Genomic DNA, 27,793 nt, shown 5'->3' with positions numbered 1-27,793 from the left:
GATATTTCGCATCAAACTGAGTTTCAGTTTCTTTGGATTAAAAAAAAACATTTTTTGCAAAAGAAGAAAGCAACCAAAAAAAAAAAATGGCTAAATTTTTCTCCATGGGATGCTAATGACAAGCAAAATCAATTATTGATTTAGGTTAATTCTCTGGCACAAATTCAAAGCAGTTTTACAATGAAAAATTGTAACAAAAATAGTAAAATAAAACCCATGGTATTTTTTATAGTATCCATTGATATATATAAAAAAAAAACACAAATAGTTTTTTTTTTCCAGCTCAAGTCATTAAGAGCCACTGTGGAAGATCACGGGTTGCAGACTGTTGCTCTAGTAGGAAACACAGCAACATTTGCTTAAAATAACAGTGTCAACCAGTTTCATTTTAAATAAAAATATAAGCTAACCATTACAAAAAAATCAGGAACAAGAAAAGCTAAACAGAGCTTCACGGTGTGGCTTTAGAACACATTCGTCTGGTCCAAGTATACATAAAATATACAATACAGAACAAATATTTATACTTAGACTGAAATATCAGTGTATATATATCTATATTTATATATATATATATATATATATATATATATATATATATATATATATATATATATATATATATATATATATATATATACACTGAGAAATAAATTTCTACATGAAAATAAACCTTCAGACTTATTAAAAGTCTCAGCACTGTTTCTGTTATGGTGAAGGTGCTTACAGTTGAGAAAAACATGGAAACAAGGAACAGGTCTCTTATTGCTTAGTGTTCAAAGACCCTGAGTTTATCAGTACTGTGTGGTAAAGGCGAAGTTCTCTCCTGTGGTCTGAATACAACCATCCAAGGCCTTTTGCAGGTCCATTAGCTGTTTCCCTCCAACTGAGAGCTTCTCCCTGAAAACAGAGGAAAAGACTGAAGACAAAGTGGTGGAAGACTGGAGCAAACACACCAAGAATCCTAAATAAACACATTCTTCCTCTCTGTTCTCGAAGCTTTTAAATTTCTACGCTTGCTTTAATGCCGGCTTCTGCTAGCACTTGTGTTTTTGGTTCCAATCTAAACCTTATTACATGCTGACCTCTGCATTTACATCCTCAGCAAATACATACAGGTGCTGGTCATAAAATTAGAATATCATGAAAAAGTAGATTGATTTCAGTAATTCCATTTAAAAAGTGAAACTTGTATATTATATTCATACATTACATACAAACTCATATATTTCAGATGTTTATTTTGTTTAATTTTGATGATTACAAATGACAACAAATGAAAATCTCAAATTCATCATATCAGAAAATTAGAATATTACTGAAGACCAATAAAAACAAAGGATTTATAGAAATGTTGGCCAACTGAAAAGTATGAACATGAAAAGTATGAGCATGTACAGCTCTCAGTATTTAGTTGGGCCTCCTTTGGCCTGTATTACTGCAGCAATGCGGCGTGGCATGGAGTCGATCAGTCTGTGGCACTGCTCAGGTGTTATGATAGCCCAGGTTGCTCTAATAGTGGCTTTTAGCTCTTCTGAATTGTTGGGTCTGGTGTATTGCATCTTCTTCTTCACAATACCCCATAGATTTTCTATGGGGTTAAGGTCAGGAGAGTTTGCTGGCCAATTAAGAACAGGGATACCATGGTCCTTCAACCAGGTACTGGTAGCTTTGGCACTGTGTGCAGGTGCCAAGTCCTGTTGGAAAATGAAATCTGCATCTCCAAAAAGTTGGTCAGCTGCAGGAAGCATGAAGTGCTCTAAAACTTCCTGGTATGTGGCTGCGTTGACCCTGGACCTCAGAAAACACAATGGACCAACACCAGCAGATGACATGGCACCCCAAACCATCACTGACTGTGGAAACTTTACACTGGACTTCAAGCAACGTGGATGAAGTGCCTCTCTTCTTTTCCTCCAGACTCTGGGACCTTGATTTCCAAAGGAAATGCAAAATTTACTTTCATCAGAGAACATGACTTTGGACCACTCACCAGCAGTCCAGTCCTGTTTCTCTTTAGCCAAGGCAAGACGCTTCTGACGCTGTCTGTGGTTCAAGAGTGGCTTGACACAAGGAATGCGACAGCAGAAACCCACGTCTTTCATACGTCTGTGTGTGGTGGTTCTTGAAGCACTCACTCCAGCTGCAGTCCACTCTTTGTGAATCTCCCCCACATTTTTGAATGGGTTTTGTTTCACAATCCTCTCCAGGGTGCGGTTATCTCTCTTGCTTGTACACTTTTTTCGACCACATCTTTTCCTTCCCTTCGCCTCTCTATTAATGTGCTTGGACACTGAGCTCTGTGAACAGCCAGCCTCTTTAGCGATGACCTTTTGTGTCTTGCCCTCCTTGTGCAAGGTGTCGATGGTCGTCTTTTGGACAACTGTCAAGTCAGCAGTCTTCCCCATGATTGTGTAGCCTATAGAACTAGACTGAAAGACCATTTAAAGGCTTTTGCAGGTGGTTTGAGTTAATTAGCTGATTAGAGTGTGGCACCAGGGGCCATCAATTTTGAACCTTTTCACAATATTCTAATTTTCTGATATGATGAATTTGAGATTTTCATTTGTTGTCATTTGTAATCATCAAAATTAAACAAAATAAACATCTGAAATATATGAGTTTGTATGTAATGTATGAATATAATATACAAGTTTCACTTTTTAAATGGAATTACTGAAATCAATCTACTTTTTCATGATATTCTAATTTTATGACCAGCACCTGTATCATAATGTTCCAACTATCTCTCCATTATGATTCATGGTGTTTTTTCAAGCCAAGGCTTGCTTGTGTTGCTTGCGCTTGAAATTTATTTTACCACATGTTTTAAAGCAACAGCTTTAAAAGCAAGCAGCACTTGAAATTAACTGCAGAGCTTTTCCAGCACATGGTTGGAAAACGTCGGAGGGGTCACCGCCATGTGTCCGTGAAGCAGATGCTCGCACAACTTTCCAGCTACTTTCGGAGCGCTGATGCAGAAAGTCCTATAATCCTGTCAAACCTGAGATTGTTGTCATACTTATGGTCATTGACTATTGTTCTCTGTTTATTTTATTTTTCTATTTTATTATTTTTTAACAGTGTCCTCTCTGGCGATGTGACAATAAGAATAATTGTCTTGATGCCAAAAAGAGCCCAACAGATTTTACTTTCACAAGTGGAGCAGTATGGCTATTGCTATAGTGTTCTGCTTGTTTTATGGATATAAATTGCTTTATTATAATTATGCAGGGAGTTTTACAGATAATATGAACACTGCAATGTAGGTGGAACAATTTGTCCAATCCACAAGTGTATAATAAATGGGTCAATTTTTGTCATACTTATGGTCATTGACCGTTGTTCTCTGTTTAAAGGGAAAGTTTGGAAGTAATTTGTAGCTAATTTGCCTGTTTGTTAACAAAAATCAAGTTATGTTTCCAAAAATATATACTCTTCCAAAGTCTTAAAAAAATTGCATTAAAAATAAAAGAATTGCCAAAGCTTAGAATAAGTTGTTTAAAAATATATAGATGTTGGTGCACCCAATGGAAGACGCCATGCTGCCATCTTTGATTAGAGTAGCTCAAAAAATGGCGGATGTTGGAGTTATGGCAGACTTTGGTTACGCATGAAAGTGGTGCAAAGCGTGACTCTGATAGTGAGCTGAGAAGGTGTGAACGCACCTGGAGAGCGCTTTACTTTCAATAAGACATTCCCCCATTTAGTGCAATCACTGCTACCTGATTAGACAGTCACGATCAGAGCGGGAGTTGAGCTGGGTGCAGTCAACAGTTAAGACTCACTGATCTGGAAGCTTAAACATAGGCGGATGTTGAAGGAACCGGCTTAAGAGGTGTGAAGGTGACGTTTACTGACAAGCTGACATTAGCTTTTAGAGACTAAAGTAGTAACCTACATTATGTACAGGGGTGAAAGTTAGCCAATACTTCAAACTACTGATGTAAGCAACATGCTAAACATTCTTTGATTTCATCCACAGTCATTCCTGCACTATATCCAAAATAAATATTTCATTATTTAATGGTAGTTTTGAATATAGACCTAATTTTGACATATCTTTCCTTTAACAAAGAGTTCTTGCATCATCAGAGTTACCGTTTACCGTATTTTCGCGACTATAAGGCGCAAATAAACGTTTTTTTCCCCCTCAAAATGTGTCGCGCCCTATAGTGCGGTGCGCCCTATGTGTGTTGTTACTGCGGACGTTGTTGAGACCACCATGAGAACATTAAAGGGGGAAGTGTGGGCGTAGATCGGCTGCCACGCAAATGGACAGAAACTGTCGCCTATGGTGATTTTTAAGAGAAAGACTTTGCCTAAAGAGACTTTTCCAGCTGGAGACGTTATTAAGGCAAATGAAAAGGGCTGGATGGATGAGGAGATGATGAAAGCGTGGCTGAGGGAGGTGTATATAAGGAGACCAGGTGGTTTTTTCCACGCATCACCATCGCTGTTAATCTGTGACTCCATGCGTGCCCATCTCACAGCCGATGTGAAAAACAAGGTGAAACAAATGAACGCTGTGCTCGCTGTTATTCCAGGTCTGACAAAGGAACCGCTCGACATCGGTGTGAACCGGCCGTTCAAAGTAAGGCTGCGAACGGCGTGGGAGCGATGGATGACCGACGGAGACCACAGTTTCACGAAAAGTGGAAGGCAGCGCCTGGCAAGTTACGCCACAGTTTGGGGATGGATTGTAGATGCTTGGGCTAACGCGTCCGCCTGAAGTGTTGTTCGAGCTTTCGCACAAGCCGGCATCATTTCAGAGGAGCCGCCCGGGATGGAAAGTGACTCTGACAGTGAAGAAGGGGAAATTGGCATGTCTGATTTAGCGCAGCTGTTTAATTCAGAAACAGAGGATGATGACTTTGATTAAAGGAATAGTACACCCAAAACATGATTAGCCTTCATTTTCTACTCACCCCCATGCTGAACAACACTCTGGAGTACTTTTTTGATATCTCAAATGCATCTGGAGATCTGGGAGGCTTCTTGCTGTCTGCTGACATTCAAATAATGGAGGTCTATGGCGCCCGAGACAGAAAGGTCCATAAAAGTCCACAAAAAACGTGTCAATATTCCTCCATACTGCTCGTCCAATGTATTCCAAGTGTCCTGAGTGGGTAGCATCCAGAATTTACTCGAAACGAAGTCATTTAGAATGTTTTTAGAGCATAAACAGTAGTGTATAGGATTTCCTGAAAGCGCGCACACGCGCGCTCACGACGCTACGGAAGCCGGCAGATCAAACCAGATGAAAGTGCGCATTCAGCGTCTGCTCTTCCAATAATGCAAGCGTAGAAGAAGAAATGTGCTGTTTACCTGTGCAAAGAAAGAAACAATGAAAGAAAAATATCTGAGGACTTCAGTGTTGAGGAAGAGCATGAGTTTTTTGCCGAGCTGAATGCGCTGGTTTGGTCTGCCGGCTTCCGTAGCGTCGTGAGCGCGTGTGTGCGCGCTTTCAGGAAATCCTATACACTACTGTTTATGCTCTAAAAACATTCTAAATGACTTTGTTTCGAGTAAATTCTGGATGCTACCCACTCAGGACACTTGGAATACATTGGACGAGCAGTATGGAGGAATATTGAAACGTTTTTTGTGGACTTTTATGGACCTTTCTGTCTCTGTCACCATAGACCTCCATTATTTGAATGTCAGCAGACAGCAAGAAGCCTCCCAGATCTCCAGATGCATTTGAGATATTAAAAAAGTACTCCAGAGTGTTGTTCAGCATGGGGGTGAGTAGAAAATGAAGGCTAATCATGTTTTGGGTGTACTATTCCTTTAATACTTTGTAATAAATACACGAATAAAGCACAATCTCAGTTTTGCTCCCGCTCTACTTTTAAATACGCAGTAGAGGTATTTAAACGTAGTAGAGGACATGTACCGGTATATAAAACCCGCGCCCTATAGTCCGGTGCACCTTATGTGTGTGTTAAATACAGTAATGGCACACATAACTGAGACTGCACCTTTTAGTACGGTACGCCTTATGGTCGTGAAAATACGGGTAGCTAAAAAGATTACTATTTCTGGTAAGTTGTATTACCATAATGACAATAAAAGCATTTCGATTTGTTTCAAAGGGTGTGAATAAGTGGTTAAAGGGTATTTAATATTGAAAAAAAAAAAAAAAAAACGAATGAAAAGGAGAGAAATACTGGAATGATGAGAAATAGTCATAGTCATAGATGTAGAATATCTGTGCCTTGAAGTGATTTGTAAAATGTATAAATACTTTCCATCATACTATCCTTTGCTTGATTCTAATTAAAGTGCATTAGATTAGTGCTTTTAAAAATAATGGTCCAAAATGTTTGATCCTTCTCACCTTTTACACTCTTGGTCTGTTTTAATGTCTGTTTACTAAGTTTCACCTGCAAATTTGTACGATTTATCACTGCAGACATGTCTGATTCTGCTTAACACAAAATGCTAATGGTGAAAGCAGCTGAGTGATCTGCAGCTTCCAGGAGAAACTATTTGTTTACATTTTCCCGAAACCCCAGTTTATGGTTTGACCGCCACGTGTGTCTGAGCAGCTTCAAATTCCCAACAAAGAACACAACGGCTTTGTTGACAACGGCTGCTTAGCAGCGAGACGCGGAGGGAGCCTTTTGGTTGTTTATATCCTCCTCTCTCCCTGGAGAAATATCAGCTGTGATGCTGCCATCAACACCTTTGTTTATAGATGTTTGGATTGGCCTGTTTTTCAGTGTAGTCCTGTTTCTCTGACTGTGACTGGCTGGATGCGGTTTCTTCCTCCTCCGACATGGGAGCTGGCTCGGAGCTCGTCTGCCTGGCTGTGTGTTTCCTGGACGGGGCCGCCTTTTACAGCTGCTTTTTGTATCTCTGCTTCTGTCTCCTTGAACCCCAGTCGGCCTCAGCAGATGGCCGCTCACAATGAGCCTGGTCCTGCTGGAGGTTTCTTCCTGTTAAAAGGGAGTTTTTTCTCTCCACTGTCCCTACAAACATGCTTAGTGTGAGGGATTCGAGTCAATGAGTCGATGCAATCAACTGGTTTTCCTTATATAGAAAACTTTGTATCAATTTGACTGGATGATCTAATGAACTGTAAAGTGCCTTAAGATGACATGTGTTGTGAATTTGCTCTATATAAATAAACTGAATTGATTCCTCTGCTTTATTACTAGCAGAACATTACATCACTGCAGACTTTCAGGATTTTGACCCTTGCTGTGTTCATGTCCCCTTCAATAGGCTGCACATTTGTGTGTTTGCATAAGCTATGAAATGTCAGGTAGGGAGAGGCTCCGTTTACTTTTCCATGTTAAAGCAGAACTAGATCCAGTTCTGCAGAGTAAAATACTTTCTGCCAATACTTTGGCACATTGGCAGCTTCATAAGCTTTAGTGAAAGAAACGTAGTTGGAAATTTGAGCCTAGGTTACTGAACCAGAAAAACAACACGTGAGTAAAGGGTAGGTACTTTATTCCTTTAGTTTGTTTGATAATCAGCCAAGAAATGTTCCTCATAATTAAACAACATAAAAGTTTTATTTCTCCACCCAGCAATTAAGTCCCATATTCAATTTCACACTTTCCAAGCTGTAGTACAAACTGAAGATGAGTTTTTGAATTGTCAACAAAACATAAATTAAATTCTTCTAACTACAATCCTAAAGTTGAACTTTCTCTAATGATAAATCTCAGCTAAAGCTAAACCGAACCACTCAGAGTGACTAAGCGTTTCTGTTAAGTATGCAAATCCTTTGCTTTTGATGTAAATCGCTGCACAGCCGTCTTTCATGTGAACATTTCTTTCGCTTCTTTCAAACAGTAAAAACAAAATATATTGAGTCTATTGTAAATTGTGTAAAGGGGTGAAATAACTTCCCTGGAATGGAAAATTGCATTTAAAAGCTGCCTTGGTGAGCAGAACACAGAGACTGAGCTGTCTGTTCCAATGAAGCCATTTTTAAACACAAGCAATGTGAACCCTTAGGCTTTCTCCTGCTGATCAACCTTCAGCTCTCTGTGGGTTTGTTAAATGAAGCAGAGCCGAGGAAAACTCTCCCCTGGCCATACTTTCAGAACTCTTCCACTAAATATTAGACAGAGATGATATCAGTGGCTGGAAAACTACATATAACAACCTTTGATTTTAACCTGGAGTTACAGCCTTTCAAAGGAATTTATACTCCATGAACATTGTGTAGCATCCTGACACTAAAGCCTAGAACATCACATTCTGTTGCAGCCATTTATTATACATTTTTGTAATTTGTCATTTCTACCAATTTAGTTTTCTTTTTTTGGTATGTAGAATATATTTAAGTTAATTTAGAACCAAAATTTGTAATTTATCTATTATATCTGTAATAGAGTAGATTAATTTGTTAATTGTTAGACCTTTCCATTAATTTGAGTAATTAAGAACATACCGGGTGCTGGTGGATTGTTTGGTAAATGTCTTGTGTGGATGGGAGGTTCAGTTAGTTGCAAGACATTTTTAATAATTATTTTGTCTTTGCTTTTACAATAAATTAACCAGGTTGGAAGTGCGTACAAAGCCAAAAGCCACCCGTTACCACCCACGGCCTTTGATGGAAATTCTTTTATTTTAATTTTTTTTGGAACAGAAGGCTGCGACATATTTTAAGTGGGTTTTATTTTCTAAACTAACACAACGTCGTGCATAATTGTGCAGTGAAGTGAAAACGATGCAGGGTTTGCATGTTTTTAACTAATAAACTGAAGAGTGTGTTTTTATTTGAATGCTCCAAGTCAACATTTAGGAAAAAAAAACATTTTGCAGCAAATAGCTGCAAATATTTTGAAGTTTGTCCACAAGAGATGAATTGATAAATGTTTTGACATAAATTTCCTGTTATAAGCTGCCAATATGTTTGGACTGTTAATTGAAGCTGCCTTTTCTTCTTAGATTTATGATGAATAATTATAGCAAATGTAACACAAGTCTCAATTTAAACAACAAAGAAACATCTCTTAACAAATTAAAACATTATTAATAGCTGGAAAATGGAGGGGAGTGGCAATGTGTGCACTCTACAAGATCTAGAGGTATGGCTGCTAAATGCATCGATATATCGGCCCACAGATGCACAGATCAGCCGATACTGATAAAATAAAATATGCTAATATCAGTTGGCCTATGTATCACTTCATCTCTAATGTCTACCAACTTTGTAGATGATCAAGACAAACATTTTGTCCTCAGTGAAGTTGCCCCCCCCACCTGATTCAAATCAGACAAAATTGGTGTCAAACGTTTGTGCCACTTTGGCCTGATCTGAAGAAGGTGGGGGGGCTGGTTGACCTTTGATGACCTCTGGAAATATTTCTTTATATCTTTAAAATGATAGCGACACAAATGAAAATTTTTGCTGCACAAACCAGCACAAATGTAGCACAAATGTTTGACACCAATTTTGTCTGATTTCATAAAAGTGGGGGGGCTGGTTGACCTTTTCACCTTTACCTTTTCATTAATATCTTCAAAGCCAAAGCATCACAAACGAAAATGTTTCCTGCACAAACGAGTCGAGTTAATTAACATCCATTTCATCTGATTTGAAGAAGGATGGGGGGCAACTTCACTCAGGTTAAATTTTGCTAGCCTCGTGAGACCATCCTGATCTCGCGAGCTTTCAAGGTTTCACTCGCAGATCAGTCTGGAGACTCTCCGTTAAAGAAAATTTGAAGCAGTTCACCAAACGAACGTCCAATCAGCGTTGGGTGTGAGAGGCGGGTTGAGGTGTGACGCAACGAGAAGCCCGACAGTTCAGTCTAAAGAACATGGCGGCTGCAGCCGATGAAACTAGCGTTAGCGTGGCTATCGAGCAAGTTTTATCGGAATTACAGAGTATTTCTTCACTGAAAGAAGAGCAAAACACTGCTCTGGAGGCTTTTCTCAGAGGAAAAGATGTTTTTGCTCTTCTCCCGACTGGTTTCGGCAAGAGTAGCCTGGCTTGTGGTTGTGTTTTCGTCGTCGGTCTGTTAGTACGTCATATTCTTCGTTGATCTGATCGGTTTTATTTGGCCCGTCTATCACCAACATAGGCCAATCAGCTAACCAGTATTTTCGCCCCTTCCCAAAATTACTTCAACGGAAGGTTTCCAGATGGATATGCGGAGTAAATCCATCTGGTGGAGTCAGGTTAAAATTTTGCCAGTTCTTTGAAAAATATTGCAGCTCTAACTTCCATCTCTTTTAGGCTCTTGGTAATTTGTTTTTCTTTCTTTTTTTTTTTTACTAGCGCTGTCTTGTCTTTAGCTTCTTGAATGTAACCATCACTGGCCTATAGGGACTCATAACACAACACTAATACGTTATTCATTCAGTCAGTCCTGCTTGCTGGTAAAATTTCAAACCTCAAAAGCAGAGTATTAAGCTAGAAATAATTAGCTACCAGAAAGCATAAGATAACTTTTTCCAAAAAGGACTGTGCATTTTATTAAGGGGTGTAAAAATGATGGAACAAACTCAATATTGTATTAAAGCCATGTCCAAGCACCGTTTAGGAAAAGACACAAAGTAGTTTTCTGATATGAGATGGAAGGAGGGCGATAAACACCAACGGAGGCTCTTAGTCACTGTAGATGGGTGTATACAAATATTTTGCAGTGGTTGTGTTCATATGTACAGGTGTTGGGCTGAAACAATTAATTGCATTAATTATGGTTATTATTGTCCACTAATTTAGTAACTGATCGTTTACTGGAGTAAAGAGACTAAAACATGCCATTAACCCACTAGAAACTTGAGCCGTCTACTACATTTGTGTAATTTGGACTTAATGTGGTTATTTTTCTTAGGAAGGCTGTAGCCCCAATTTGAATGGAATCATTTGTGTGAGCTTCTGTCATGTGGTGATGTCCTTAAGGCGGTCTTGATACCACGGAGCAGTCCGGTTTCCTTTCCTACCCACGATAGCGCGCTCACTGCTGATCCCATAAAAAGTGAAGGAACAGGAACTAAAATCCACTGTATTCGGATAAAGCCATTGATCTGTACTGATTTTTTGTTTTTGTTTTATGGCACTAGTGTCTTGCTTTTTTGACAGTAGGCTGACAGGAAAGGGGGTATGAGAGAGGGGGAGAGAAATGTGGCAGAGGCAAAGGATCTGATTCAAACCCGGGTTGGCCGCATAAAGGACTAAGGCCTCCGTAAATGGGTCATGCGCACTAACCACCAGTGTTGGGAAAGTTCTCTTTCTACGTGAACTAGTTCAAAGTTCAGTTCACACATTTTAAAATGAACTAGTTCAGTTCATAGTTCATAATTCAAAAGCAAAAAATGAACTAGTTCATAGTTCTTTTTTTTTTTCATATATTGCTCAATTACACCATAGCCTACTGTAGAACCACAGACAGCAATTATTTTATCAGTTGTAACTCTGAAACTGTGCGTCAGATTTCATCTTCATATCCAGTTTTGAATCCTTATCCAACCAGGGTTTACATTAGCATTGAGGGGACAGCATTTCCCCATTGTTGCTTTAACGCTTTGTTGCTGTCCATTCACTTCACACTAGTAGCAGCTGCAGCTTTCACCCCTACAGTATATTCTCAAAAACATCAGGAAAAATTTGCTGCTTGAATGGTCTTTTTTATGAGTAATTATTAAAAGAAAAATAGGAAAGTAGTCTTTAAGGTGCAAATGTTTTTTTTTATTTTAATAATTTTTTCCATTTGAAATTCCATTTCAATACATACTAAAAAGGAATACTGGAATCCTGGAAAATTATACCAGGCAGGTTTAACAAACAAGTTACATGGATAGTAAAACCCTCAAGAACAGGGGTCTTCTATGTTTTCCAGACCAAGGACCCCCAAACTGATGGCGAGATGGAGCGGGGACCCCCTAACTATATATATTGTATGAAATTGTGTCCTATAGTCACTCTATTACAGATGGAGTAATGTAAAGAAATTAATTTCTCCCTGGGATTATTAAAGTTTTTCTGATTCTGATTCCTGGTTGTTGTGAAGGAAACGGTGCCCAGCTTGAAAGAGCTCCTGTGTGTCGCTGAATGTGTGCATTGATGACTGAAAGACATCTTTTGTCTCCATTTATCTGTTTACTACAGTGTGTTGATTTCATGTTAATGAGTATTTAAAGACATTTCAATTAGTGGGGGGAAAAATTGCAGGGGGGGAATATAAAAATATCAACTAACCATGCAGACCCTCATGCAGTACCTCTGTAGACCCCCTAGGGGTCGCGGATCCCCTGTTGAAGACCTCCGCTCAAGAAGATTTTACTAACACAAACTGCGGGACCAGGCTGAGGTAGGAATTTAAGGTTACTGAAGTGCGGATTTTTTTACTGAAAGCCGGCGGACAAACTTGTTGCCATCATCCTCACCGACCACCTGGTCATAAACCTGTTTTAAGTGATCATACTGCTGCTTTGTCGCCTCCATGCTGCTGTGGCTTCCACGCGGCATTTTGTTTAGATGACGCATGCGGCTGTAGGCTACGACGCTGGTAGCTGGTGTTGCCAGATTGGGTGTTTTTTCCGCTACATATTAAGGCCTGTTTACGGTGTGATTTAGCCGGGGTTTCGCCTGGAGGACTCTATAGAAATCTGGCAACCTATTGAACGGAGCTGAACTGAGAGAGCGTGCCGTTCACAGACACCAGAATGAACGAGTTCACAATAACGTTCATCAGGCAAGAATGCAGTACGTTCGGTTCACGTTCGCCCAAAATATGAACGAGTTCATGAACTTTCGTTCAATGAACGCGTTCCGGCACAACACTGCTAACCACTGCATCACTGAAGCACACCCGCCATTCATATGTAGTGATCTTTTGAGAAAACATTGTAGTTAAGTAGATCTGTGCTACATCAGGGTTTATACAGGAATAAAGAACTCTAATTTAATGCTTTTTAATGCTCTTGGAAATAATTTTGATGCCATCAACAAGTACCCATGACTCTCATTTATATATATATATATATATATGTATATATATATATATAAATACGGCAAAATCCTTCATCATCTTTACTGTCGACAGGCTGCAGCCTTGTCCCTAATTCCTCGTTTTTGGGCCACTTTTGTGGAAATTTGCATTTTCCCATTCTTTACATTTTTTTCCGTCTTTGGCTTCTTTTCCGAACGTACGGCTTTACGATCAACCGGACGCAGTTCCGCACAAACACACGGAACCAGTTCTCATATCTCATATAATATATCTGATTAAATCGTTTTTATAAACTTTTTTTTTTATTAAAGCATTTTAAAAGCCGTTAATCACATTTCATTAATTTTAATGCCAATTTAGGCCTTAATTTAAAAAAAATATAATTTAATGACTTTTAATGATTTTCAATGACGGTGGAGGTATTGTATAAATCTAAAAAAGTGTTCTTTGTTTACAGTCAAAGCTTGTAGGGGTTCTCTCTTTTTTACTTTTCTCCTCTTCACTGATTAGAAAGAGAACTCAAAAATGTTATCTTTTGGTTTTTCTTGTAGAGAGAGCTGACTTTGACTTTTATTTTGTCTTTATTTTTGATTTCAGTTATTAATTAGTTTACCTTAAATTATAAATTAAATACTTATTTTTTAGGTATTGTCTACTTCGTTAACAGTTTTTCCTTTGGTGTTCCACCCTATATGCTACCTTGTTTAAAGGTTGTAAACTGGACACTCTTCTGGGATAAACTTTGAACATGACCCAATTTAAATGTATGTTGTTTTTTTTTAAATAATTAAAATACTTCACAAGAGTTTTATGTGCAAATGTGTCATTATGAAATCTCAGTTTCTAAATTTATGTTGGAAAAGGAATTCAATGCTCTTGTCTTTAGCGGTTTGGTCAAAATGGGGTTCTTTCTTTGGAGGTAATTCAACTCTGCTACCTTCCCTATTCCTGCTGAAGAAAAGCAGCACCACAGCATGATGTTGCCACCATCGTGCTTTGTGGATGGTAAGATATCTAGCGTTAGGTTATGTTTCACATCTCTGTTTGTACACAGACTAAAGGTTCATCGTTAGCCTGATCTAAAGGATCTAAAATCTCAGGAATCCTAGAGTTAGACTGGGCTTCCTGACGACTTTTCTGATCCTCAGCTCTCTGTTTAAATGGATGATCATGTCTCGTTAGGTTTCTAGTTACCCCATACACTTTTTATTATCATATAGATTAAACAGCACATTATCAATCATTATCAATTGTGGACTACATTCATTCAGGGATAAAGAAAATCTTAACCATGTATCTGATCCATTCCACTGTCTAATTATTTATCACTTTCTATAAAATGCATGGAGGTCTGTGGGTGCAACTTTACAAATGTTAAAAATTCACGGTGGCTATTAGTGCAGTTGCTGGACAGTTTTAAGACTACAGCTAGAAAAATTCAAACACGCATTAACACAACAAAGAACTTGAGAGAAGACTACTGCTTGGAAAATGAGTCACTGGGTTTATCAGAAGTGTTACTCAGCAGCTAAGCTGTGCTGCATTAAAAGCCATTAGCCATCCACACTGATCCACATGTGCACACGTTCACAGACGAGCAGAAGGATCTGAAAAGCTCCTCCGCATTCGCACGCAGACATCATAGAAACAGATATTCTTTTAATAGAACAGTAACATCACTGGAGGCATTTTACTGGAGGGAAAGGTGAAACGTTTTTCTAAAATTATTCCTAGACTAGAAGAAAAGGATTTCTAGACAATATTTCCAAATGCATCCAGATTCTGGTTCTTTACTTTATCCTGTATGAATAAAACTTCCTGCTAAAGAAAACAAATTTCACTTTTCCATAGAAATTAACCAAAGGTTTCATTTAATCATTTAGTAAGGGTTAGGGTTAGAACGTTATCAGCAGTTCCCACTTGACCCTCCTGATCACCAACGTGAGCGTGCCACTAAACAGCCTCATTCAGAGCTTATATAACTCATGACAGCATACGGCCGCGCTGAGCACACAGATCAAATATTTAGCAGCACAGATAATGTACCAACAAAGCAAAAAAGGCCTGGGTTACTTCACAGGAAATGTTATGTGTAAAAGAAAATTACCATCACAGCAAAGGCAGCTTAACTGTGTCCGTCAGACGTGACTCGCTAGAACAGGAGATGGAGTGACGTCACTGATTAGTGCCTGAGAGGCTTGAGGTGACACAGCAGATGCAGCCCTTGTCACGAGTAAACACAACTATTCACTTCAGCAACTGCTTTAGGATTTCAATGATGCAAAGCTGTTATTTCGTAACATAACAACCAATCCCATCAGAGATCTCAGGACCAAACCTATGTGATATAAATGGAAAGATCCCAACTCCAGAGGGTAGTAGTCACTAGCTACATTTAGTCAGCTAAATTTACTTATAGAAATACAAACAAACAACAACAAAAAAACATCCATTTAGGTGTTTTCTCCTGCCTTTGTTTACTATTTATTTAGTAAGTCTAGTTATTTCAATCATGCAAAACAGACATTTTATGAGCTTGTAGATATGTTATAAACCTCTTCCTTTAAAATAATACACAAACTGGTATTAAATTTACAGAGATACAGCAATACGTTAACCTGACTCCGCCAGATGGATTTGCTCCGCATATCCATCTGGAAACCTTCCGTTGAAGTAATTTTGGGAAGGGGCAAAAATATTGGTTAGCTGATTGGCCTATGTTGGTGATAGATGGGCCAAATAAACCAATCAGATCAACGAAGCATATGACGTACTAACAGAGCGACGACGAAGAGGAGCCAATTGATAGATCAAACTCTTGCCGAAACCAGTCGGGAGAAGAGCAAAAACATCTTTTCCTCTGAGAAAAGCCTCCAGAGCAGTGTTTTGCTCTTCTTTCAGTGAAGAAATACTTCCGATAAAACTTGCTCGATAGCCACGCTAACACTAGTTTCATGAGCTGAAGCCGCCATGTTCTTTAGACTGAACTGTCGGGCTTCTCGTTGCTTCACACCTCAACCCGCCTCAAAGCCAACGCTGATTGGACGTTCGTTTGGTGAACGGCTCCAAATTTTCTTTAACGGAGAGTCTCCAGACTGATCTGCGAGTGAAACCTTGAAAGCTCGTGAGATCAGGATGGTCTCACGAGGCTACCAATACGTTGGCTGGATGATATTTTTAGCCAAAATGTATGTTTGTTTGTTGTAGAAGTATGGGCCGCTAAATACATACATTCAGCGATTCATTAGCACGTTCAGCAGCTGTGCCTTGTGATGCATTGCTGCAATGTTTCTATTGTTTCTATTTGTCATCATTGTGTCATTTGTTTCTATGAGGAATGAAAAGCATCAGCTCCAAGAATCGGCAGCACATATGGAGATTGCTTAAACTGATGCCAAAATAATCCTTATTGGCCTAAAAAACCTTGTCAGCTAATCTATTTCGAATTGCTTTATACATTACTAAATGAAATGAATTTTGCTTGATTGTAAGAGTAATCCTTATGGTGATCTCGAAGCAGCATCCACTACTTGCCTGAAAAACGATTGGCCAAGACAGTTCTACATAGAGCCGTCTTTATCCGCCTCCTTCAGGAAGTGCCAACCTTGATCGCTTTGTTTGTACATAGACTAAAAGCACTGCTCTAAACATGCCAAATAAATTTTTATATTTACCAGTATCTCTTTGAACAAATTTCTGGCCTATTTTCCTCTTGATAATGTCTTTTATTCAAACATTGTTCTCTTTTTGCATATTTCAAAATTCAGATGCTGAGTTGAAATGTCCCTACTGGAGGACAGATGAAGGAATAATCTATTCTAGCGAGCTTCATATGCTGCGGTTACAAAGCCATCAGTACATGCTTCAAACTGTCAGACGGCTGCAATAAGATGACGTGTAACAACTAATCAGTTTAGGACTAAGACGGGTGGCTTGTTTCTATGGCAGCAGCCTGGTTATACCTGCAGGCACAAACATTTCAATGCAGTAAGAGGCAGGTGGATCTGTTCCTCTACTAGAGTGGTGGTTTTCTGTTTTATTGAGGCCCTGCATGAATAAATCATGTTTTCACTATAGCTTTGGTCGACCTGAATGGTATCGCTTCACTCATAGCCATTAGTATTATGTTTTAAAAGAAAAGCAATTGTTAAAGAAAACATCGTCTCCTCAGTAGAGCTAATAATCCTCACAGTTTCCCCAGAAGTTTAACCACTAAACAATTCACTGGAACAAAATCACTAAGAGGATCATCAATCACTGCTTTAGATATATTTTTTTGTCAAAGTTAGCCTGATTCACTAATGCTGAGAGCTAATTTCATCATGTACTTTTTCTCAAACTGAATTCAAGGAAAGAAAAAAACATGGTTGCGCAAATTCCTAGAGAAACACAGTACTTGGTAAAAGGTGGAGACATTTCACAGAACTGAAGGAGCAACAAACATCTAGATGAAGAAGAAAAAAAACTTCTGAGAAATACTTACACATCTTTTGGTGAAGAAGTCTAAAAAGCTAAACTTTAGCTCCATTTAAGAACTGAAAACCTTTAAACACGCTCTAGGACTCTGTTTTATCTATGGTGCACCACAGATAACAGGAAATATAACCTTATATCTTGTAAAGAAAAATATAGGATAATGATTACAGAATCAGGATTTGCAGCAATTTTTATTTCTTGCCTAATGCCGGAATAAGATTTCTTCAAAATGACTTTCTGTAAACCGATAAGTTTATGAATTCATAAATTTCCTGCACATTCGGCAGATTTAAATTGTATAATTTGGTTCAGATATTTTCAATATCCTTCTAATAATATCTTAACAGTTTGCAGGAATGTTGGCCAGCTGCTAGTAACAGAACCAATGCAACCAGTGTTGGTTTGGAAGTTGCCTTGCTCTCACACACTTTTTTAGTGCTAGTTAGGGTTGTAAAAAGTATCAATACTCAAAAAAGTATCGATACTGAAAAGTTGTATCCGGATACAATACTCATTTTCAAAAGTATCTATACAGTGCTACCACCGGTGGCACCTAAACAGTCATTCATCTTATGCACAGATTAGAGGAAAATGCACTTTCTGGATACTGTGTGATTGAATATTTCTGTGCACTTTTCAGTTTCAGACTTTTTTCTGCAACAGGTGCAGCTGCTGAGAATTATTTTTGTTTTTTAACTGGTTTGGCTAGTGTCATTGTTATGTGTGTAAAGCATAGCCAAGGAAGGAACACTTAATTTTAATTTTGTAAGTTATTTATCAAGCTTGCTTAATATTGTGCACAGCATACAGGGTTCGTACACCTTTTCCAAAGTCAAAATCAAGCACTTTTCAAGCACTTTCAGGATCCATTTTAAAACTTTTTCTAGCACCTTACGGAACCAGTTTTGTGTTCGAAATGAATACATAAAACTAAATCCTATCTTAATTTGTCAGAGCACAACCTAACCAACCAGAGGGTGTCGCAATTCAGTATTATCAGCCGTAGAGTTATCAATGCTGTTTTAAGGTCTGGACCTTGCAATGAATTAAAACTTGTTTTTTTTTGTATTTTTTGTAACGTTGGCGAGGCGGTACCGTGAGTTTGGCGAGGCAGCCGCCTCGCCAAGATAGTGCTGCGGGAAACACTGCAATACTAACATTACATTATCACACCGTACTCTCAGTCACTCACTAACTTAGCCTGTAATTCCTAGCTAGCAGTTACTAGCGCTAATGTTAACGTGTACTAGGCTACTTCAGTTGGCTTACTTAAAAAGTCTATGACTTACTCTTCATGTGACTCGAGAGCGCAGACTCGCCTATTGTGAAAAGCTGCACATCTTTTTTGCAGACTTTACAAGAGGCAACTCGTGGGGTTTGTCCCCGTTTAATGCATAATTTGTATTTTTCATCTTCCAGCCAACGTTCATTGAAATGACAACCTCCCAGCATGGTGCAGTAGTGGTTTCATGGGGGCGGAGTCACACATGGAAATAAACTGGCAGATCGCAGTCACACATAAGCGAGCAGGTTTCATTTTCGGGCTCTCCAACATTTTATTTCTCCATTTAATAAACACACGATTGAGTTAGCTATTTGTTTTGCGAAAGAAATAGTTACAATTTTAAGCATTTTCAAGCATTTCATCCAAAATATAAGCACTTTTCAAACCTTGAAAACACAACATCAAAATTCAAGCATTTTCAAGGATTTCCAGCACCCGTACAAACCCTGAGCATACAACCTCAAAATATTGTTTATTGTATTTATTTATCTATTTATTGTATTTTGTTTATTAACGAAAAAAATTCTGTTGAATTTTGGAGTCTTTGTTTTTATCCTTGTGGTATCGAAAATGACATCGAGTATCGAATATTTTACTTAGTATTGGTATCGAGATGAAAAGTTTAGTATCGTGACAACCCTAGTGCTAGTTATACATTTTTTTAAGTGTCCAAGCTCAGGGCATCATAATGCTGTTTCTCAAACATTGTCTTATTATTCTTCTATCAGAAAGTCTGCAAACTGTATTTACAAATCTTCGGCTGATCTAAAAAGCTACAGAGGTGTCCCTCTCACCTCAAAGGTCAAATCAGTATATGTCAGGCTCATAATTTGAAGAAATTAATAAACATTTGACCAGGAAATACTCTGGCATTTAGCAGATAGTTTTCTGTAACGCTAACTGACCTAAAAAAAAAGAAGTTGATTCAGAAAAGCAAGAAAAAGAAAACTTTTGTTTCAACTGCATATCAGTCCAGAAGCTCTATTAAACTGATCTTGACAACGACATCAGATTTCTAAGTTTATGCTGCATCTGTTTTTTAAAATATTCTCATTAAAAAACAAACAAACTAAGAATCAACACCTGACACCTGTGTTTCGTTTGAGAAACATGGTAGAATCCCGGTGACAATGACTCGTATAATGTTACTGCAAACACTGGTTGATTGTCATGGTAGCGAAAAGCTCCAATGCATCACTTCAAAGAAAAGTGTTAATAATATATATGCCAGTCGTCTGAAATGTTGGCATGGACACCATCTTTGTGTGATCTGCTTGGGATGTCAACAAGGAGGAGTATTCTAAAGAAGGAGGAAGCACACCGCGGGCAAGCGGCAACAAAGACCGCAAGAGAACCGGTCGGATCGAGTACTCAGGCCAGAAGCCAAAACTGACACATTCAGGAAATTTTTTTAAAAGCAAATAAATAAATGTGTCAAACTTGTCAGATAGGATAGGGCAGGCATCCCCAAACTCGGTCCTCAAGGCCCCCTGTCCTGCAGCTTTTAGAGGTTTCCTTGCTCCAGCACAGCTGATTTTAATTGAAAGCTGATTAACAGGCTTTTGGTCTACTGCAATCATTATAAACAGCTGTGCTGAAGCAGAGAAACCTCTAAAACCTGCAGGACAGGGGGCCTTGAGGACCGAGTTTGGGGATGCCTGGGATAGGGTATACTTTTTTAAAAATTTTTTAATAAAATGTCATTATATGTATGTGTATGCAGCCTACCTGTAGTCTGGTTTGGAGAAACAGTCCAGAAGGTCTTTGGTTGTTAATCTGGCATCTTCACTGACAAGCTGAAACTGAACAGATGAAAACTAATCTAAATAAATGAAGGTGTTGATCCCGACATGGCACAATACCACAGAGAACAACAAGGTTATGTGAGTTGATTAAAAGCATCGAGAAGCCGGTTTAGCAGCCATAACTGTGATGCAGCACAAACCTTATTGCAGTAGATTATATTCAGCAGCGTCTGGACTTCGTCTACGCCTGGATTGCAAGACAAGATCCTAAGAGACAGAATAGATCTCTGAGATGGCCTCACTTTTAGACATCACTTAAAAAACAGTTTCTTAGGGGTCATTAAATAATTGAATCTTCCCAAAAATGGTGCTTAGAAAGGGATACAACTCTAAATATTATACTTAAAAGAAATGGTGACTTGCAGACAAATTCCATATGATCTACAAAAATAGCCTGGAGAAGGAGAAATATGAGCGTGAGGGAGACATGCCCAAACATGTGAAAATTAGCCAGGCTGTTTCCTAGGCAATGCAACTCAAGCAGCCCCACACACAAAAACATTTACACAATTATATGCAAGATAGAAAAGATAAGCGCAAGGTAAACACTGTAATCAAAGATTTTCCTTGGAACTAAGCTGCTAAAATGGTTAATCATTGTTCTGTTAAAAGAAGCAGGGAGGATTTGATGGGAAGTAATAGCTATTCAGAACTGGGTGTGAAGAAGAACAGCAAGTTTTCCTTATGCAACCTTTACAAAATGCTTGTTCACATTAAAAGCATGAAATACAGTACTTGGTAGGTTGAAAAATAGAAATAGAAATGGAAAACTAAGGTCTATTTATTGCTCAGAGTGACTCAATTCCTTTTTTCCCCATACAAGCTCAGAAAATGTGCAGAAAGCAAAAAAAACAATTAGTGGTATCAGTGCTGTTGCTGTCCAGAATTCTTGGAAGCAGCCAGAATGTTCCACCCTTCCCTTGCAGTAAAGTCTGATTTCTAAGGAAATCAGAGGAGAATCTTGCTATGTCTTCCTCTTTACTGAACTGAATTTTAATCTGGCAGAGACCAGACTCAATCAGCAAACATTTCACAGGCTGAAGGCAGGATGTAGAACTAAATCATGACAAAAGCTGCAAAGTTCTGAAGGAATCAGAATCTTCATCACATTAAGCAGCTGCACAAGTACTATTAGCCTCAAAAGAAAAGCACAGCACTGCAGGACATTTGTAAAGGTGCATCACAACATGAGCAACATGGTCTTAACTGAGGCAACAGACAATTGACAAAATGTGTAGTTAAGAAAAAAAGATACAAAAATGGCATTATATGATAAACAGGAATGAGTAACTCTAATTTAATGCTTTTTAATGCTCTTAGAAATTATTTTAATGCCATCTACAAGTACTTATGACTCATATACTATGTATATATATATATATATATATATATATATATATATATATATATATATATATATATATATATATATATATATATATATATATATATATATATATATATATATATATATATAACGAAATTGTTTTTATAATCAGTTATTTTTTTTAAATAAAGCATTTTAAATACCACGATAATCACATTTAGTGAATTTTAATGCTAATCAAGGCCTTAATTTGAAAAAATTATAATTTAATGACTTTTAATGACTTTAGGAAACCGTGGTTCACAGATTCATCAGTGCATTTAGCAGCCATGCTTTGAGATTATGGATTTAAGTTGTTGGCAAATGAATTAATCTAAAATTGATTGATTGATTGATTGATTTACTAACAGATAGGCATCAAATTTCTTAAAAATGTCAGTTTTCTCTTGCATCAAGGGGAACTTTCCATAAGAAAAAGGGCTAAATATTTGTTTATACAACATGCTGAAATCACCAGAATCGTGTAATTGGATGATTAAAAGGACTGCAGCAACTGACAGCATACTGAGGAGGGTTTCTGACATTTGATTCAGGCATGTTTGACCAGGGGGCAAATCTAAAAGTTGCAGGAAAGCCCCCTCAGGAACAGGAATTGCTTCAATATAACAGGAAACAGTCCAATATAATGTGCAGCACCTACAGCATAGGGGATTGGTCAGATTCATTGGTGTCGAATGGCTTGGGCACTCAAGACTCTAGCCCTGTTTGAATCTCTCGTGGTTAGGCCCTGGATCTTTTTTCACTCTGGAAATTAACTGAGCCACCCTACGATATCAAATGATAAGGTTCTGTAAATTCCCAGCTCTGGTGAAAGCAACACAGCAACGCTATGATGAATCAAAGAGGGGTTTGTTTGGAAGCGGGCATTCATACATGTTTTATTGGCTATCAGCGCTGATCTATTTAGAGCTGTCACAGAAGAAAGTTGACATATAAAGAAAGAAAGAAGATAATACTATTTCTGTGGTGGCTGGCAGTGAGCATAACGAGATGATTGATGTGTGTAAACACTGATTATATCCTTAAATACCACAACAACAGGAGAGGATTTATAAGTCATGGCAGCCTATGTGTAATTCTGTAAATGTAACTTTTAGGTAACGAGACGACGTTGTTGGTTTAATGATATGCTTCCACTTCTGATTCATAAGCAATTAGACCTATGCCTCTGGGACCTTAGCACCTGGTATTTTCTGAACAGCCCCTTTTTTAAGCCTGTAACAGGTATTACATGCATTAAGCCCCAAAATAAGTCCAGATTAAAGATTTTCTTTGAAAAACATTCAGATTTCTATCACAGGCACGGATGGACTGGGAAGCCATTACTCATATAGGTTAATTATCTTGTTTTTTTATATATATATATATATATATATATATACATATTTTTTTTTTATCTCGAGAAGCCAAAAAAAATAAAGACATTATTTCAACAAAAAAAAAAAAAAAAAAGAGTATTATGGGTGAAGCTGATTTGTACCATGAAACTTGAGTTTTTGTTAATCAAGAGTTTAACTAATCTTTTCTGTATATCTTTATTTAAAGAAAAACCTATGTAGCTGTTACATCAGCCTATATAAAGCCATATTTATTTTATTACAATGAAGGTATTTTCACTTTCCTAATAAAGAGTAATTTAGCTGTTATATGTTGGTTATTTGGTCTATATTTTTAAGAAGCAAGCAAAAAAACATTATTTTTAGTACCAGCAAGAATCTAAAGTTGCTTTTACTCCTGCTCTTTGTTTGATCTAAGAATGACAATTTTTTCCACAGATTTTTCACAAGCTGTTCATCTGATATTTAGGGTTAAATCAGTTGATGCTTCTATATGTTTATATATATATAGCAGACTGAACATATTGCAGGATTTGGCTTCAAACACAGTGCCAGATGCTCAAGAAGGCTTCAATAAAAAAAGCTTTTTTCCCCAAGTTAAATTCCTCGAGTTTCTCCTACTAGGGTGTGGACTCATTTCACAATGTTCCCATTTCCAGGAAACACACCTAGTTAGACTGATGCCAGAATAATCAGTATCTGCCTTAAAAAAAACTGTAACACCGTATCTATCATGGTCTTGATTCTGTTGTTCTTTACTTTGCTCCTTGTTTTTTAGTTTTATTGGTTTAATTCCTTTTTTGTTGTAATTTCTAGATTTATGTTAGTTCTCATGTTTTTCTGTTGTCCTCTGTTGCCCTCTTGTGTGTGAGTGTTCCTTTCCCTTTGGCTTCCTCGTTGTCTCCTCTCACACCTGCTCCTTGTTAACTCGTTAGCCCTCCCTCTGTCTCTGTCAGCTATATATGCTCTCCCTCTGCTCTCACTCTTAGTGATGGGCAGATGAGGCCCCATTGGGTGTATGGCACATTTCCCAAACTGTGTCGACACTGTGTTGAAACTGTTTTGCTGTATCACTGAATGGCGACATCTGCTGGATTTAAAAAGTAATTGCAGGCAACTTCAATAAAGACTGGAAACAGACTGAACAAGGTTCTTTCACACATTTTTATTTAGAAACATCAGCTGCGTTAACATCTTTGGGCCAAGGCGATTGCGCCGCTTACAAACCATTTCTCCTGCTTTTGAGAACACCCTTTCACAGGGCACTGATGATGACGGCGTACATAAAAATGTCATTGCAAGTTTGTACAAGGTAGGATAATTTAGTCTTTGCGATTTCCAGTATTGTAGTGGATCCTGTGATCTTGGTGCGTTCTCCTCGGAGATGTATCTTTGTCCCTCGATAATGCCATCGGTGGTGATATTTGAATTGGCCTTGCTCTCCTTGACTTCCATGTCCAGTTGATGCCACAGGTTGTCTTCTGAGGAAACAAGAAAATGCATCTGTGTTACTAATTCATTGTATTCACATGGATGACTTGCATGAATATTAGAATACAAATGAACACAATTAAGAATAATACATACCTGGACTGGAAGCAGATGGTTGAGTTGAAGGTCCAGCTTGGGCATCTTCCATTTGTGTCGGTACAGCGTTTCTAATTACTGCTGCACACTCTGATTTTAGTCTTTTCACTGCATCGTTGGCTTTTGTCGCACCTAAGAATGCCATCGCCTTGAACCGAGGGTCCAGCAGTGTTGGTATTGTCATTACGCTTCATGACTCAAGGTTGGACAGAGTTTCTAGCAGTCTTCTTTTCAGGTTTTCCACAAGATTGATTGTGGTTTCTATGGTTACATTTAATGCATTGCGTTGTTGTTAGTGGTGCCACATTTTGAGCATTGGGATTACCTTTGATCCAGACACTCTTTTTGCTCAGACAGCTCCACTGTCGCTTGATTAAATGGAGCAAGCACACGGAGTGTCTCCTCCATGATTTTATAATCATTTGTAGTGAGCTGAGGTTTATCACTTTTTTTAAAGAGGCTAGGGATACCAACACTGACTCCTTCTGTTCCGCCATGCTTTCCAGCATTAAATACATGCTGTTCCATCTAGTTGACACTTCATTCATTAATTTCTTCACTGGTTCTCCAATCTGTAGCTGGACTTTGGCCAGCTTCTCTTTGGCTGTAGTACTGGTTCTAAAGTATGTTACAATATGGTTTGTTTTATTTCGGATATCAGTGAGTGTCTCAATTTGGTCACATGATTTTCGAACTGTTAAATTCAAAGAATGCGCAATGCAAATCGTGTGCCTAATTTGGAGTTTTTTGACACATGCAACCATGTTTGTAGTCACATTTGTGACAAGACATGTCACTTTCTCTGCTAAACTCCTGCATGAAGTTTTTATTTGGGCCATATTTTCAGCAGTGTGCTGCTGAGGGAAGTGTTCCACTCCCAACATTGATGTACACAGTGTATTGTTCTCACTGTTGACATAGTGACAGGTCACAGCCAGGTAAGCCTCCATGTTCATGGATGTCCACATGTCAGCTGTTAGGCTGACTGCAACTGCACTCTTCAGTTCTTTTTTAACTTGCTCCTTTTTCTCCTCATACCTCTGGCTAATCAGGGTCTTGATGGCCATAAATATTATAACACAAGTGGAGTAGATTAATGATTGATATCAAATAACATGCATATACTTTGTTAACATGTATAACAGTTAGTTTCACGTACCTTTCTGCATGGCAGAACATATGAGGGCTCAAGGAGTTGGACCAGCTCTCGGAACCCCTTGTCTTCCACAAGGCTAAGCGGCTGACAGTCTGTAATGATCATGTTCATTACAGCCTCATCAATCGCCTGCTTTCTGGAAGCACCAGGGCTAATCACGGGAGTATTAACTCGTTCTTCCATCTCATGCCGGGCACGGTAATGCCTCAGCATTGTGGAAGTGCTCCGGTTAGAGTAAGACAGCACCTGGGAGCAAATCCTACATTTCACCTACAATAGAAATAAAAGTTAATCCATGTAAACTAATTAAAATATTCTTCAGAAAGAAATTAGAATAACCAAGAGAAGAATGATCAATGGTGGAAACAAGAAAGGAATAATAATTTACCTTATTCTCAGTGATAAGATCAAAATGATCCCACACGGGTGAAAACTTCCTCTTCCTTGATTGATCCATAGTTTTAGATGACAAGCCAAAAACCAATGTAAAGCAAACAACACAAACTATCTCCATCCAACAAAACCCACAAATGTGTCGATACATTTTCTGTTTATAAATACAATTTGGCGCGTTCACAATCAAGCGACACAGGAACTGTATCGGTCACGTGGTTTTCCTTAAAGAGATACGCGCACCGACACGGGGCTTCACCTTGTTTGCTCGGCGCATGCGCCGAGGTTTCAGTGTCGTCAGACCCATCACTACTCACTCTTTGTTGGTTCCTTGTCTTTGCTGTCTTCCCATGCTGTTGTCCACCTACCTCATCTCTCCCTGGCTCCTCGTGTGTTGTTTCCCCAGATGTCTCTATAGTTCTGGTTTGCTTTATATTTTTCATGTTGGATTTTGGATTTTTGGATTCCTGCCTCTGTTACCTGTGTTTATTTCATTAAAGCTGCAAGAAATCTCCTCAGCCTCTGCCTCTGCTTTTGGGTCCTCAAACCACAACTGAACCCTGACAGTATCTCTATAAAAAATAGTATTATTTAATATATTTTCCTATCATTCCATTATAATAATGTGAAACAATGTTTTTGCGGATTGCTGTAAATGTATAACATCATTGTAAAAATAAATCGGCAATGCTTTCTTTTAAGGTAGATCGATAACCATGTAATAAGATGGTATTTGAGGTAGTAAGTTACACTATACTACTAGGTAACAAGAAGAACTTTATATGGTAATAACCCCAAAATTAAGGTATATAATTTCAGAGTATTTACCTGCATTTAATTATTACAATTGTATGTTACCACGTAACAATGGAGACTTTTGGTGGGTAATCATCATAAGGTTATCACATAACAGTTTCTATTAGTGGCCACCACCTACCAACAGCTTACAAAGTAAATTGTAACTTGTGATCAGGTTAATAAAGCATGATATAACTGAACTCAGGGGCGGACTTACCATTAGGCAAAACTAGGCAGTTACCTAGGGACCCGAGTTCCTGGGGGGCCCCCTAAAAGTCCTTTTACATGTATGGTTAATTCAGCAATTACTTATTTGAGCACATTAATTATGTTTTTGAAAAAAATCCTTTCGCTAAAATGCCATTAGAATGCTTATAATATTAAGTGTGTCTCGGGGCCCCCCCTGCAGTATCCACTACATTGGTTCAGTCCATTTGCTGCGCATGGGCAGAAAGGTCCAAACACACTGCAGCAAACTATTTGAAAAAAACAAACGGCGCGAAGAGACGAGACGAGCAGAGCGGACCCTAGCGGTGCTGAAAAGAGGAGAAAAAAAGAATGAAGGTAGGAAGCTGCTTTCAAAGTTACCAAAAATGACTGAGTTCGGCTTCTTCACTGCGGCAGCGGCGAGCAGCAGCAG

At 38.4% G+C, this 27,793-nt stretch overlaps 1 protein-coding gene across 1 annotated transcript in view; it reads right to left on the bottom strand.

Annotated features, from left to right (window-relative positions):
* Nucleotides 1-616: 616 nt before the first annotated feature.
* The window catches only part of swt1 (SWT1 RNA endoribonuclease homolog), a 57,203-nt gene continuing 30,026 nt past the window's right edge, over nt 617-27,793 (bottom strand). The window contains exons 15-17 of the mRNA XM_038291754.1: nt 20,636-20,702; nt 20,419-20,492; nt 617-900 (exon numbers count right to left, since the gene is read on the bottom strand). Of these exons, the coding sequence (XP_038147682.1) occupies nt 795-900; nt 20,419-20,492; nt 20,636-20,702 (247 nt within the window). The 3' untranslated portion in view covers nt 617-794. The remainder of the gene's footprint in view (nt 901-20,418; nt 20,493-20,635; nt 20,703-27,793) is intronic.

The sequence above is a fragment of the Cyprinodon tularosa genome, unplaced genomic scaffold (genome assembly GCF_016077235.1).
Source record: "Cyprinodon tularosa strain WSP-4 unplaced genomic scaffold, ASM1607723v1 ctg30, whole genome shotgun sequence".
In the NCBI taxonomy this organism is placed as follows: Eukaryota; Metazoa; Chordata; class Actinopteri; order Cyprinodontiformes; family Cyprinodontidae; genus Cyprinodon; species Cyprinodon tularosa.
The sequence above is the reverse complement of the archived record's forward strand: the minus strand, read 5'-3'. Positions and strand labels throughout refer to the sequence as shown.